At 42.7% G+C, this 14152-nt stretch overlaps 2 protein-coding genes across 2 annotated transcripts in view; one reads left to right on the plus strand and one right to left on the minus strand.

Moving 5' to 3' along the window:
* The window catches only part of FAM168B (family with sequence similarity 168 member B), a 72995-nt gene that overhangs the window by 42290 nt on the left and 16553 nt on the right, over positions 1-14152 (minus strand). The gene's annotated exons all lie outside the window — the stretch shown is intronic.
* PLEKHB2 (pleckstrin homology domain containing B2) lies at positions 870-13483 on the plus strand. Its single transcript, XM_027464495.3, has 8 exons — positions 870-1007; positions 3642-3740; positions 4316-4468; positions 5170-5272; positions 6141-6180; positions 7445-7534; positions 8598-8706; positions 10901-13483. Exons 2-8 carry the CDS (start codon positions 3704-3706, stop codon positions 11035-11037), a joined length of 669 nt encoding a protein of 222 aa, XP_027320296.1. The 5' UTR covers positions 870-1007; positions 3642-3703; the 3' UTR covers positions 11038-13483.

Raw genomic sequence — 14152 nt, forward strand, 5'->3', positions numbered from 1 at the left:
CACCACCAGGAGACACTGCATAAGTGCAGATGGGAGGAGTTTATGGAAACAACTCTTTGGAACTAATTTTAATACAAAGCAGGGACAGGTTATGAATATGTATAGGCATATTGTGAAACTTCATGCATATGTAACTCGTTACTGCATATAACGAAGGCAAGTTGCTGTGTCAGGTGCACATGACTTTGGCGGGACTACCCCCTGTGCTCCCAGCACTGAATAAACATAGCTACTGTACAATCTTACTGATTGTGGAGTCTGTTTTCCACAAGTCACCTTTATCCCTCCTCTTCTGCCTTTACTGCTTTTATGGTACTTCAGAGACACATCAAAGAATGGGATAGCTGGCAGCCACGAACTGTGCTATTACTGTCACAGCCCTTCTGTGTGATTCTGTTAGAATTGCTGTTGTGTTCCAGAAGAGAGCATAGATGGGAGGGAGGAACTCTAGCAGGTTGTTGACAGACCAAGTGAAATTTTATCTATGACAAACATTATTTCTGTATCATTCAGTCTTTTGGCTGAAACCAACCTATTAATGATGTGGGGTTTATCTTCTTTGTCTTCCTTCTACTTGGGGCAGTGATAGGAGCCACATTCCCTTGTGTTTTAGCAGGGTGAGTCTGGGGGAAGTTCTGAAAGGAAGCTCCATCATCCAGAAGAAATATCACACCTGGCTCCCTAGCCATTTACATTATTCTTTATATTAATTATTTTTAAAATGTAACAATTTGGAACGTTTGGGGTTAGAAACGGAAATCCCAAGTGTGGAATTAACTAGTTAGTGACACTATGCGTGCTCCTTCAGCCCAAGAAGAGCGTTTAGAGGGAGCACGGCCGCGCTGTGCCCAAGCTGAGGCCGCCCGGCCCCCAGCGGCCAGGCCCGGGCTCGGGCGCTGAGGGCTGCGGGGCCGGGCCGGGGCCTGGCGGTGCCGGGGCGGCGCAGCGCGGCGGGGCTGACGTCAGGCAGGGCCGGCCGGGAGCGGCGGTGGCGGCGGCAGCAGGAGGTGAGGCGGCGGGGGCCGCTCCGGGCGGCTGCTGGGGGTGTGTGTGGGGGGGGTCCCGCAGCCCCCGGCGGCTCGGGGCGCTGCTGCCCCGCGGGGAGCGGGCCGAGGCGGGCGGCGCTGAGGGGTGAAGGGGTTCGGGGCCGAGATGCGCGGCTCTCGGCAGGGAGAGACCGGGAGAAAACGGCCCGCGCGGAGCCGGAAAGTTCCAGAAGTGGGAAAGGCGCTTTGCTTTAAAGCCGGGAGCTGTAGGGCGGCTTCTGAGCGCTCTGCCGGGCCTGGGGCTTTGGGAGCGGTAACAGCGAGGCAGGGAGCGGCTGTGGGTGCTGCCCGGTGCCTGGCTCTGCCCTGAGGGTTGTGTGGCCGAACACCTCCGTCTGCGGGCATCCAGGCCTGCTGCTACCTCGATGGCGTTAATCCAAAGCGCTCCGGCAGCCACAAGTCACAGGGAGCGCTCGGTTTGTTCTGGAGTTCACTTTTGCCATCAGCCGCCCGGGTTTGAGAACAAGAAGTCGGCCGAAGCGAGCCGTGGGATGCTGCACGCGATGTGCTGTGCAGGGAAGGCAAGCTGCGCTGCCACGGAGCGGGAGAGAATAAACAGCCCCACGCCTTCCCCGTGTTTACCCTTGTGTTCAGCTTAGGGCGTTCCTGCTTTTAGATTTCAGTCACCAAGGAACTTCTGAGGTTTGTGACAAAAGGAACTGATTTAGCAGTATTTCAGTACCACTTTCTGCGCTGAGCTAGCTTAACAAGCAAACACGGCACAGTTGCAGCTGATCTTGCCAGGTGGTCTTCTAGCTCTGGAAATACTCTTTTAAACATAATGTGGGTCGAACGTGAATGCTGTGTTGGATTTAAGTGAGTGCTTGCACTTAAAAAAGGACCAGAGAAGAATATCTAATTGTTTTTACACCTCCTACGTGAGTGCTGACAGATTGTTCTGTGTGAGTCATTGCTCGCTATCCAGAGCAGGAGTTTTAAGCTCTGTGTTGGGAGAACGTCGTTCTTGCCTCTGAGATGGCACGCAAGTGCTGTACAGCTGCTGAAGCCTCTTGCTGTTGTATCCCCAGCTGGCTGTGACATTCTGTACTGCGAGACTTTGATTGTGAGGCATCCAGTAATCACAGGCAAAACTTGATCTGTCCACAGAGAGGGGTTTTTTCTTCATTTCTTCCCCTTCATGTGTCTAAGTTAGATCTAATTATGCTGTTGTGTAACAGACTACTAGGTTACTAGGTTTAAAGGCAGCTACAAACACTCAGTGGCCTACTCTCGTGCTTGCAGCAGAACAGGAGGTCATGCAAGTTCTTCATTGGCTCTTTCCTATGATTCTGTGGTGTTTTAATAGTGTCATCCCTAGTTGGAAGGGACCCACCAGGATCACTGAGTCCAACTCCTGGCTCCACACAGGTCTACCCAAAAATTCAGACCATACGAGTGAGAGCACAGCCCAAACGCTTCTTAAACTTTGACAGGCTCGGTGCTGTGACTGTGTCCCTAGGGAGCCTGTTCCAGTCCATGACCACCCTCTCAGTGAGGTACCTCTTCCTGATGTCCAGCCTGAACCTCCCCTATCACAGCTTGACACCATTCCCTTGGGTGCTATCGCTGGTCACTAAAGGGAATAGATTGGCACCTGCTCCTCCACTCCTTCTTGTGAGGAAGCTGTAGACCATGATGAGGTCTCCCCTCCCTCTGTAGCCCAGTGACAACAGGATGCTTGTACCTCAAAGCAGGACCTGGTTGGTGACCAGGATTAAAATAGGATAGGAGTTTCATGCTCCCTTTCCTTGGGCTGTCAGCTAGATGTTTGTTTTCCCAGCAAGCAAATACAAAAGCCTTCTAAAGTTTGTCTTGGAGTTTAAACTTTAGCTGCGCATGGTTCTTACTTGTCACACCCAAGCCTGTGCTGGATGTGGCGTTCTTTCAGTATGAAGTCCTGATAGCTATAATCTTTAGTTGTATGCTACAATATTTGCCCAGTAAGGGCAACTGTGAAACGGACACAGTGCAAGTAATACTCAATAGATTGCATATATACATCTATCAGAAAATAAGCAGATGCTTACTAACATTATATTTATGAAAAGATAACAAAACTCTCTTTCCTTCCTCCTTTCTCCCCCACTTTCAGCCATTCCTTTTCTGGTAGGACATACGTCATAAAATCAGCTTTCTCCTTCCTGTTTAAACAGTGTCAGCTTTTGTTTAGGTGAGACTTCCAGTCAGCGAATGAAAAAAAAAAAAAAAAGGAAAAGGAAGTTCAGAAAAAAGGAGGGAGAAAAGGATGGAGGAAGTGAGTTTGCTTGGTCACTTGACACTGCAGAGTAAAGGGAGAGCAGGTCAAGGGAACAATTTTGAAAGCAACTGGTGATGGTGAGTCAGGCAGCAGTCACCAGTCTGACTCTTCTCCAAGTCGCAACAGCTATAATCGTAAACCTGTGCATTTCCAGTTAAACTTAAGAGTGGCCTCTGATAGTTTCACTGGATTGCTACAATCACACATTTGTTCCACTTGCTGAGTCCTAGAATACTAGTTAGGCCTTGGTAAATATCTTCAGTAGAGATCTACCTTCTCTGTCTGCAATACTAGTGGAGTAAACCATGATATTCTAACATGACATGCCTCTTTCTCAGGTATTGTGAAATACTGACTGCTCACCCCCATCTTCCTCTTCTGTCCACCGGATAAAGTAACAATGGCATTTGTGAAGAGTGGCTGGCTGTTCCGGCAAAGTAAGTCATGGGCCTCTTACCTCCTCTTCTCCCCCCTCTGACTAATTTCTTAAAAACAGTCGCTAGGTCTGTGGGTTTGTTTGTTTGTCTTTCTTAAACTATAGGACACTCCACTAAGTGGCCTGCCATAACAGCATATCCATGTGCCCTTTTGGGTATACTAGTAGGAAACTATATACTACATCAGAGGTATCTGATTGGCCTTCAGCTTCAGATGCTGCTCTGTAATTAATGCTAAATAAGTGGATGCTTGGAAACTTTACCTGACACCTTACATTCATGTCTTCAATTAGTCATGCCCTCTGCTTGTTCTTGCAGCAAATTAGAACTAAAGCACCAAGTCATAGCCCTTAAAATATACTCTGTTGTGACAGAGTAGTAGATAAAATATGGAAAACAATTTTGTAATGTTCTAAAACAGGGATACAGGGATGTTGTAGGACAGGATTTTGCCTGGAGCCTAAGAGTGCCTTTGTCCACTGGGGCAGCTGGGAAGGATGTCTTTATTTTTATTAAATCTAGGACACAAATACTCTCTAGTATGTGCCCTCAAAAGTGACTATCTTATTTTAAAGGTACTATTTTACGGCGCTGGAAGAAGAACTGGTTTGACCTATGGTCTGATGGCCGTTTAATATTCTATGATGATCAGAATCGTCATGATATAGAAGATAAAATCCACATGCGAATCCATTGCATCAACCTCAGAGTGGGGAATGAATGTCGAGGTAAGAGTGAAACCTTCAGGATTTGAGATTCTTTTCAGCTTCAGTGCCTGCAGTTATAGTACCACTTGATCAGAAGTAAACATGCCCATGAAGTGTGAAGCCTTGCTGTCAAAGAAAAAAAACAACCACAAGAACTCCCCAGCTATGAAATTCCCTTGTAGATGTCCATGGCATGGTGTCACCATGAGTGTTTGCTACTTCCTTCTATGACTGTGGAACAGGATACGAACAGGATATTTGCAGAAGACTTTTGTGTCTAATCATAGAGTGCTGCTGGTGAAGTTATGGTGCTGCCTGGAGGGAGAGGCAGGACTCAAAATGGGAAACCTCAGCAGATTTTTTCTTTAAGCATTACTAAGTTCACTTCTAGCATTTGTTAGTACTCCACTTGATGCTGCATCACTGAAGGACACAAGTGTTGGAGAGCGTTTACTGCTGGGTACAGATTGGTTCTGCTATAAGACACTTGCATTTATTAAGATCAATCTTCAGAGCTAATTACCTTCAGAACATATTCTAAAGAGCGAGAGCAGGTTCTTTCTTTCTGTCAGTTGTTCTGATGTCATGGAAAGCAGCTATAACAGGCCATAATGTATTTTGTCCAGAGTTTTGCATAAACTATCTCCCTTCTTGTAAATGAGATCATGAAATTCTGGTTACTTCCAGATACTTCCTGACTCGTTATTTTTTTTCTGACTCAGATTTCCAGCCTCCAGAGGGGAAGCAGAGGGACTGTTTACTGCAGATTATTTGTCGTGATGGAAAGACAGTCAACCTCTGTGCAGAAAGTGCAGATGACTGCCTGTAAGTTGGTCAAAGAGTATTGGTGTTGCTGCCTCTTCCTCCTTTATCTTTTCTTCTCTCTCCCCTTAGATATTATCCTTCCTTCAGACTTTTAGAGACATGTTTCAAGAAAATTTTCAAGCAGGCTTTCAGTTATATAAAAAAACATAGCTCTCCTGTAAGTTGCCTAACTCATGTAGGTGTAGTTCTTGCAAACTAACTGCAAGTCACTGAAAACACTGACGGATAAGGAGGAGTAAATGCATCTCATTAATACAGTTAATACAAAACATGCTGAACAGATTTTTTTTTTCCCCTCTCCCCTTCTTAAAGTAGTACATAACCCTGCATGGTCCAAGGACCTCTCAGTCACTGAAATGAAGAACACTCCAATATTGTGAACTCTCAGCTGAGCTTAGCTATGTGTAGTTGGATAACATCTATCACCAGTGTTTGCCAAGTATGCACCATGCATCATGCATGCTCCCAGCCATATAGCATGGGAGAATCTGTGTGAAGTCTGTGTACCTTCTGTTCAAACTGTCGTAGTGTCTAGGCCTACACCCTCTAGTCAGGACAGAAGCAGTTGTTCAGGCAGGAGAAGAATTTCTATTCCTTATTCTGAGTGTGCCTGCAGTGAAGGTCTTCAAATACATTCTTTCGCATGATCCTTTTCTTGTTCCTTCTCACTCCATCTCAGCTTTGCAAAGGAAATAATTAGTTTTCAGTCTTGGTGTAACACTTTGATGCATGCATTTTAGTGCACCATTAGGCTTTCACCTTAAACTCTGCTCCTGCAGTACCTGTGGTTGCCAACCTTGTTTTTTTTATAGTCTTGAAGTGGCATAATTTTTTATCAGTGTTCCACTAAACAACATTTTTTCCACAGGGCATGGAAAATTGCTCTTCAGGATGCCAGAACACATACAGTAAGTGTACTACCTAGACTTCATAATGATAGAGAAGAAGCTTGTCAGTGATATCTGTGGTCCATCAGCTGGCCTTTGATGTTCCATCCTTCTCTGCTAGAGAAGAACAGGGTCATGAGCATGATGTAAGGTTTGTGGGTGGGGAGAAGCATGATCTTCTGGATTACCAGCACATGTCAATGTTGTAGCCAAAGCCAGGCAAATATGTTCTGGGTGAAAGTGAATGATTTCAGAAAGTGATTTCTCTGGATGGATGTGAATGTTTGGGAAATTGTTCTCTAAAGAAAGCGGGCACCGAGGCTGCATGCGAACCAGCAAAAATGCATTTTCCACTCCTACTATCTGTTGCCTACCAACTGCTAAAGGAAGCTTACTGAAAGTATGAGACACTTTTGACCTAAACAAGAAGCTGGTCTTTTAATGTAAGATCCATTACATTGTGGGATGACTCTTGGCAGAGAGCAAGAGGTGCTTGGAAGGGAGTGCAGATACACCAAGAAGGATTATACAACTTTTTCAGCCTCTAAGCCACTAAGATCATCATTGTAGACTTCTGATATTAGGGATAAGAATACAAGGCTATTGTAACAAATCTTAATCATCTTTAGAGAGCTCCTTGAAGATTCAGGTAAGCTGTCACCTTTGCCTCATGACTGCCTTCAAAAAGGGCCAAAATTACAGCTGGCATTTGAAAGGAAAATCCCTTAAAAAAAAACAAAACAACACCCAAATCCCTAGATGCAGTAAGAGGGGTTTAAATCTATTTTCAGTCTCCTCATGGCCATAAAGTGACAGGTGGCTAAATTCTGCTAAAAGGTGCAGGTCCTACTGGCACCTATCACAGGTTTCCTTATTTGCACTTGCAGCACTTGGTGTTATTGCTCTAGGGTGCCAGGAAGCAGTTAGCTTAGTTATGAAGATGTTTTTTTTATCTGTAAGCTGAGAATGAATACTAGAACAACTTCTAAAACTGAAATGATGAAAAGAGGGAGTGAGTCTATGTGCTTCCATGCACACATACGGTTAAGAAATACGGTAAGAAATTGTTCAGCTCCTTCCTGATCAGGTTGATCAGGATTTGTGATCTCCCAGGTCTGCTCTCCAAGTAGTTTCTCATTGCAGAGCTTTATAAGGCGCTCTGCTTTTCTTAACATGCAGCACATCTAAATGTTATTCTTGGGGTCATTAAGCTTTAATCCTCTTGCTACTCTAGTTGTCTGGCTGTAGGGAAAGGTGTTAACTGCTATCTTTCCATGGTATTTAGGGCTACGTGGGATCTGACGTGATGTATGATGAGACAGCCATCTCCTCAGCCCCTCCTCCCTATACAGCTTATGCTACACCATCACCTGAGGTAAGAGTTGCAGTCAGGAAGCACTAAAATAATGGAGTAGCAGAAACAGCCATCCTTTAGGCACCCAAACTGTACTGCCAAAATGCTGTGTTTCACAGTCAGATCCTGCTTTAAGGTTTGTACAAATGGATGGTGGGAATGAGGCACTAGCAAAATATTATCACTCCTATTTGAGATGGATTTCCAATGAAAGGGGTCAGACAGATGTGGCTGGGAGATACATAAAGGGATGGATGCACAGTGAACTTAGAAAATTAAGCTACCTAGAGACAGGGAAGTTATTTGGTTAATCTGGAAAAATCTTGGCTGTGCAGCCTCTAGTATAAGGCGGTGTGCCCACACTTTCAAATTGTGTAAGCACTGGAAGGATATAAAATCAGGGGTTTTAAAAATAGGATTTAATGACTGGAGCTGTCATTTGTACCACATGAAGACTTTGCTCTATACAGGATGTCATAGCAATAAATCAGCTCTAGCTCCTGGATGCACAGTTGTTCTGCATTGGAAAAGGAACAGAATGGGGGCTGTACCAATACACACTGCTGGGTGTTCTGACAAAGGTGCAGTTTGGGGGATTATTTCTTGTTGCACTGCTCTGCTGCAGCCATTGTTAAGAAATAGATGTGGTACTGGGAGCTATATTAGCTCTGGGCTAGCACTGGGCTTTCTTTTTCAGAGAGCAAAATTGCTTTCAAAATATAAGGCTTGAATCATGAATCCAATGTTTACTTGCTGTGTGCTAGGGGAAAGCTGTTTGGAGATTTTTTGGGACCAGCTGTTGCCTACCTGACACTTCTGAGCTCTCCAGAGAGCTGTTATTGGCATGCAGGCAGAGAGGAGGAAGCTAGGGGTGAGAAGTGAGTACTGCTTAGTAGCATTTATTTACTTTTTTCCAAGAAGCTGTTCTGAATCCTTTCCAGGGAGTAGTCTAGATCAGTACATACTGGGTATTTTAGTGAACCCTGAACTGCATTAGGAACAAGGGAGAATTGAACAAAGTACACCAACGGATATATGACAGAGAATACTCTTGTAATAAACATTTTGGACATTATTTCACCAGGTTTATGGCTACAGTCAGTACAATGGTGCATATCCTGCGACAGGTCCTCAAGTCTTCTATGCCTCCAATGGACAAGCCTATGCTGTTCCCTACCAGTACCCGTACCAAGGTAATCAGCATCAACCATTTCCCCTACATTCACCAAGAAGCTTCATCCCCTTAACATTAGAGAAGACCAAGTAATTGGCACATGAGGCTGGGTTCAGATGTAACATTTTCAATTTCCTTTACCACCTGCCACTTCTGCACAACAGAGTGATGGAAAGAAACCTAACTTGTAACTGGTACCAGAGTGCCCTCACCCTTCCTCAGCAAATTGAGCACAATGGAATTTAAGTGATTTAACCTTATGTGACCCCAGTGTATTTAAATTACTTTAGTAATTTATACTAAGTTATACTACTACTACACTACTAATAATAAATTATACTAAATAAAAAAATCTTTTCAAAGCACACACAACTCTAACTACAATAGTCAGCACATTTTCTAAGGAAAGATAGGACAGTTAGAGGAAAATTAGCTCAGTACTCTGTATTGCGATTCATTTGATGCTCTTAACTGTAGTTTAATTTTTATCAACGCAGATATCTAGCTATTACCCCAGAATTAAATGAAAATATTCCAAAGGTAAATCTACTCCCAAAGCATGGTATTAACTTGTTCCTTTTCTGCATGCTGGAATTGCTGTAAGAGGGTACATTCACAGCCTTGTGAAGTCTTCTATTACTGTTTAGGTTTGAGTAGCTTTCAGTCTCCGTAAAAGAGAAAGAGACTACAATTTTAGGGTGTGCTTTTAGCTAAATAACCTTAATTTAGGATTAACTTTGCATAGAGAACCCCAGTCCTACAGAATCAGGGGCTTAGGGTAACACAGGTAATATAAATCAGATGATATAAACATATAAACACTCATTTAGTAAATTACGATTGGCTCCTCAAACAAGAATCTATTCTTTTCCACTTTTTTTTTTTTTTACCATTTGACATTTGTTAGGTTATTTCCTTTGCCTTTTCCACTTTTTTTTTTTTTGTGACAAGGGATGTGTACCAGCCAAGAGCTCTTAAAGCTTTTCCTCCTGTAAGTTAGAGGAGTGCTAAGATACGGGTCATGTACAAACATACAGAGGAAAGTGAGCTCTGTTGGTTCTCAGCAACTAAAAAGCAGCAACTTTCACCAATTTGGTGAAAGTCTGAAGAACCATTTGTAACTACCAGTGTGCCTTGGAAATCAAGTCACAGAAGTCTGTCTGATAAAAATACAGCCAGAAACAGTAACTCCTAAACAGTTCGAAAGGTTGGTGTGTTAAGGTACTAGTTATGGTTTGGGGATAGCAACCAAGCCTTGGTGTTTCCCTTCACTAGAGTTACTGCAACTAAATCTTACAGGGTCAAGTTCAGTCCTATCAACTAAAACTAACTTAACCCCTGTATCTTCAGCTTCCTTGCTTGCTTCATTCTCCTTCTCATGAGGTTCCCAGTGCTATCAGCTCCAGTTTCTGAGTGCCTAGCCATGATTGTTGAGTCAGTGAGATGCTTTACCATTTGAGTTAGATTACTTCAGTATGTTTCAAAAACCACTACAGTATCTTTGAAAATACTGAATCTTCCTGAAATGTCTGAAAAAGAAAGCAATACTGTTACATTTGATTTGCAGATAGGAGCTAAGTCATAAAACTTATGGCAGGCAGAATTTAAACAACTTTGTTGCAGAGCAGGGGTCAATGGGTAATTTCTTGAGTCTTAGGTTAACCCCTTACTACTGGGTCAATCTTCATGAAAGATGTGGCAGCCGTCACCATACAAGGGACCACTGTAGAAGGCTGAATTGAAGTATTAAGGAGCAAGTATAGAGTAAATATATATTTTTTTTTAATCGGCGAACAACTGACTTAAAAGCTAATTTTTTTTTTTTTTGAAACTTTACTATTTGCCTTAACTCCAAGTTTGAATAATTTTTTAGATCTATTCCCAGCATAAAAAACCCACCATCTGTTTGATGGAATGATACAAGTAATTCATAGGCTTTGCTAAAATAAATGCAGGACAATGTTCAATTTTACTTTTGTTACGAACTTTTCTGTAAGATTTGACTTCTTATGAGGCTAGGAATGCTGCTAGTCTTCTGTAACTTTTTTTTTTTGATTATGGGGGTTGAATCCAAAGCAGAGATGTATTCTACCTTTGTAGCTGACATCATCATAGCGTTCAACAGAAGGAATGGTCACATTTTGAAGTCCCAATGCATGACATTATGATCTACATTTCTTTTGCCTTCTTCCTAACAATCTCTTACTACCTAGGACCTTACGGCCAGCCCCCTGCAAACCATGTCATTATTCGAGAGCGGTACCGTGACAGCGATGGAGACCTTGCACTCAGCATGCTTGCTGGAGCAGCGACTGGAATGGCTCTGGGATCATTATTCTGGGTCTTCTAGACTACCCATTCCTAATCTTTGTAGTTCCAAAAACCTTTGTGTGCAATAATCTATTGGCAATGTTGTTTACTGTTCAACTTTTAAAATGCAATAGTTATTTTTCAGTAGCAGCATCTTAATAACTGATTCTTAACTGTCCAAAGGAGAGTTTAAAGGCACTATTTAGTTAAGCAGTTAGAGAAGATGTGTTGAACTCTGTTCTGGTGTAGTAAGATCTGTAGTGATAAGGATCAATATGAGCACCAATGTAACACACTAGCAGTCAGTAGCTTAATGAACAGACTTAACATAAACATTGTAGAAGGATATTTTTGGGGGGGTCTAAAATTCAGGCCAAATAGAAGGCTTATAGGAGCCCTGAATCAGCATGTATATACATTACTGGTTTCTGAACATTTCCCACACAAGCATACAGCTCAGCTCCAAGTCCTTGGCATTAGGCAATCTGCCATGCTTAAGGACTTTCTGCTTTTAAACTTGCCTGCAGATGGTAGTGTGCTTTCTTAAATGGAGTCCTATACTTGTCTTTGACACCATCTAGGCAAAGTTGTCTGAAAACATACAAAGCAAACTGCTAAGAAGCAGTGGCAGTCCTCAGTTTTTATTCTCCCAGAAATATGAATGACCAGTGGCAAGGAAGACCAGTATGTGGTGTTCCAGCTCACTCTTTATCCTGAATCACTCCCCTCTGTTCAAATGGAAGCAATGGATCTTTAGTTTTGCAAGTTGTTCTCCTTGTCTGTAGCAGTCAGTCTCATCAGACGCTGTAACCACCACACTGAGGAAGAAGCCATTGCCTGATACCTCTGCTCATGATGACATTGCTGTCTCTGCAGGAGGAGAGCTAACTTGAACAACCCTTGCCTTGTCAGCCCTGCCATTTTTCCCTCTGCATGCAGTAATAGTCAAGAGAGAAGAGACACAAACAGCACAAGTGCAGACAGGCACTTTGGTATCAGCTGCCTTACCACAGCTGGGATAACATCTGCTTCTCCTCAGCCTCTAAGGCTTCCTGAACCACGTTCATGATTTGCAACTAGGTTTAAGCACAGCTGAGACTGGGTTTGTTCTATGCACAGTACCCCTCACCTATAACAGGTTTCTTCTTTGCTTCCATGACTTAAGGAAAACACTCCCAAGGAACCTACGTGGCTGTTCATGGTTTTGCAGCTGGTTCCATACACAATGTGCTCCTGCAGGCTGCTGTGCTATGAACTGAAACCCAGAGTGCAACCGTTGTGTGTTGTAGTGTGTTTCATTATCCTGCTCTAATCCATGCTGAGCTGTGCTTGGCAGAGGAAGGAAAGCTGAGAAGAAATGCACCTTTCTTAATGAAGTAAAAAGAAGCAGGGTACCCAAGTTGAATTCTGTATAGTAAGAGGACTTATTTTTATACTTTCACTTTCATCTTCCTGTAATCATACTGTTGTAATGTTAAGGCTTTCTTCTTTTTATGCTTTCATTCAGAAGTAAATTTATTTCCTCAAAGTTCAGAGGGTTTCAAGTATGTCAGAAAAGATGAAAGTAGATGAGAATTTGCATCTGTATAAGCACAGGTGAAGCTCTGACATTTTTCGTTTTGTGCTAATGCTGTTTTGGCTGTATCCTATGTATTTAAGCAATGGAGGTCTTAGACAAGTTTTGATAACAGGCAAGGGAAATGCTGAGTTTTCCTGACTCTTAGAACCAACACCAATTAACTGAAATCATCAGAAGAAAAAACGTATGTTGTCTTGGTTGCATTACTAAGAGCGGGCCTAATCCAGGGATTGTAAACTTTCAAGAAGCTTCGGCTTGGAGCCATATATCAATGTCCATGCATGTCCCTTCAAAGATTAATAAAAGCTGCATATGTTCTGCCAATGATGTGTAGTAAGAAGGCTTTACTTGTTGTAAACATCTTTTTAAAAAACATCTTTTTTAAAAAAAGTGTCCCTCCCAAAGTCTTACATCTGAAAACAGCCATTAGCTTCTCCTAGTTACAGGTGGGGGACTAAGGAGGACTCCCTCTTTCAGAGGGAGGGTACGGGCTTATGAACTAGGGAGGAGGTTGGTGGGCAGTGTTTACGCACAGAGCAACTGCACTGACTCCTGGCATGTTTCTGGTGCTGAAGAACATTGAGCTGTGTCTAGACAGAGCTACCCTGAATGTCATACAACATGGGCTTCACTTTGTTCTTCAGTGAAGATTCAGTAGGTGATGGAACCAGCTAAGCAAATTGAGCAAAGGAAAAAATTCCTAATTCTTCCTCAAATGTGTTTGTCTTTTCCTCCTCATGATATAGCTTTGATAGATATATCCTGAAGAGTAGCATTTAGCAATTTTTCCCCTTCTCCTAAATCCTTCATGTTCTTGCACTATCATAAATGCTGCTTTTCATATGCACACGTTCTCAATAATTAATAGTAAAATATTCTTAGCAATAAAATTCATATTTAAGTACAACTCTTTTGTATTTATGCTTTTTTTTTAATAGTTACTAGTTAGGTAGTCTGTCGATGACAATATTTTTTTCAAACACAGTCTGCTTACAGGATATTTTCATTGTAAACAGTGCCATGATTAGTTCTGTGCACCTTCAGTCTTTCCTAAGCTGTTACAAGGGTCAGCAAAGTGGGAGTGCAACAGACTGGGAAAACCCTGGCTGTTGAAGTTAAGAGCTCACAGGCTGGCATACCTCAGTTGTCCGTTACCATTTAATAAATATGATGTCATGTCTGTGAAATCTGCAAAGTAACTGCACTAACACCACTATATCGAGATAATTAAGGCCTATTTTTTCTTTAATGAAGTCTTTAACTCAAAAATGCTTAATCTTGGGTCTATGCAATGCTGATCAGGATTTACTATTTGCTGCAGTGTTATCAAATCAACAGATTTGTTCAGTTTTATTGAAATAAGCAGCTTGGAGCACAGATGTTGCTCTGAGCAAAATGCTACTGGTTGCTCTATTGGTGTTTCCTGTTTATAAATTGCTTCAGTAGAGTTGGGCACAATCAAGAAGTTTGCACAAATACAGTGAATGACCACGACCAACTCCACTACCTAAAGGCAGACTATCTTACACTTGTGTTGTGGTTTAACCCTCCCCCCTCCCTCTCTGGGATGGGGGAG

This window comes from Anas platyrhynchos, chromosome 9, assembly GCF_047663525.1.
Source record: "Anas platyrhynchos isolate ZD024472 breed Pekin duck chromosome 9, IASCAAS_PekinDuck_T2T, whole genome shotgun sequence".
NCBI classification, from domain to species: Eukaryota; Metazoa; Chordata; class Aves; order Anseriformes; family Anatidae; genus Anas; species Anas platyrhynchos.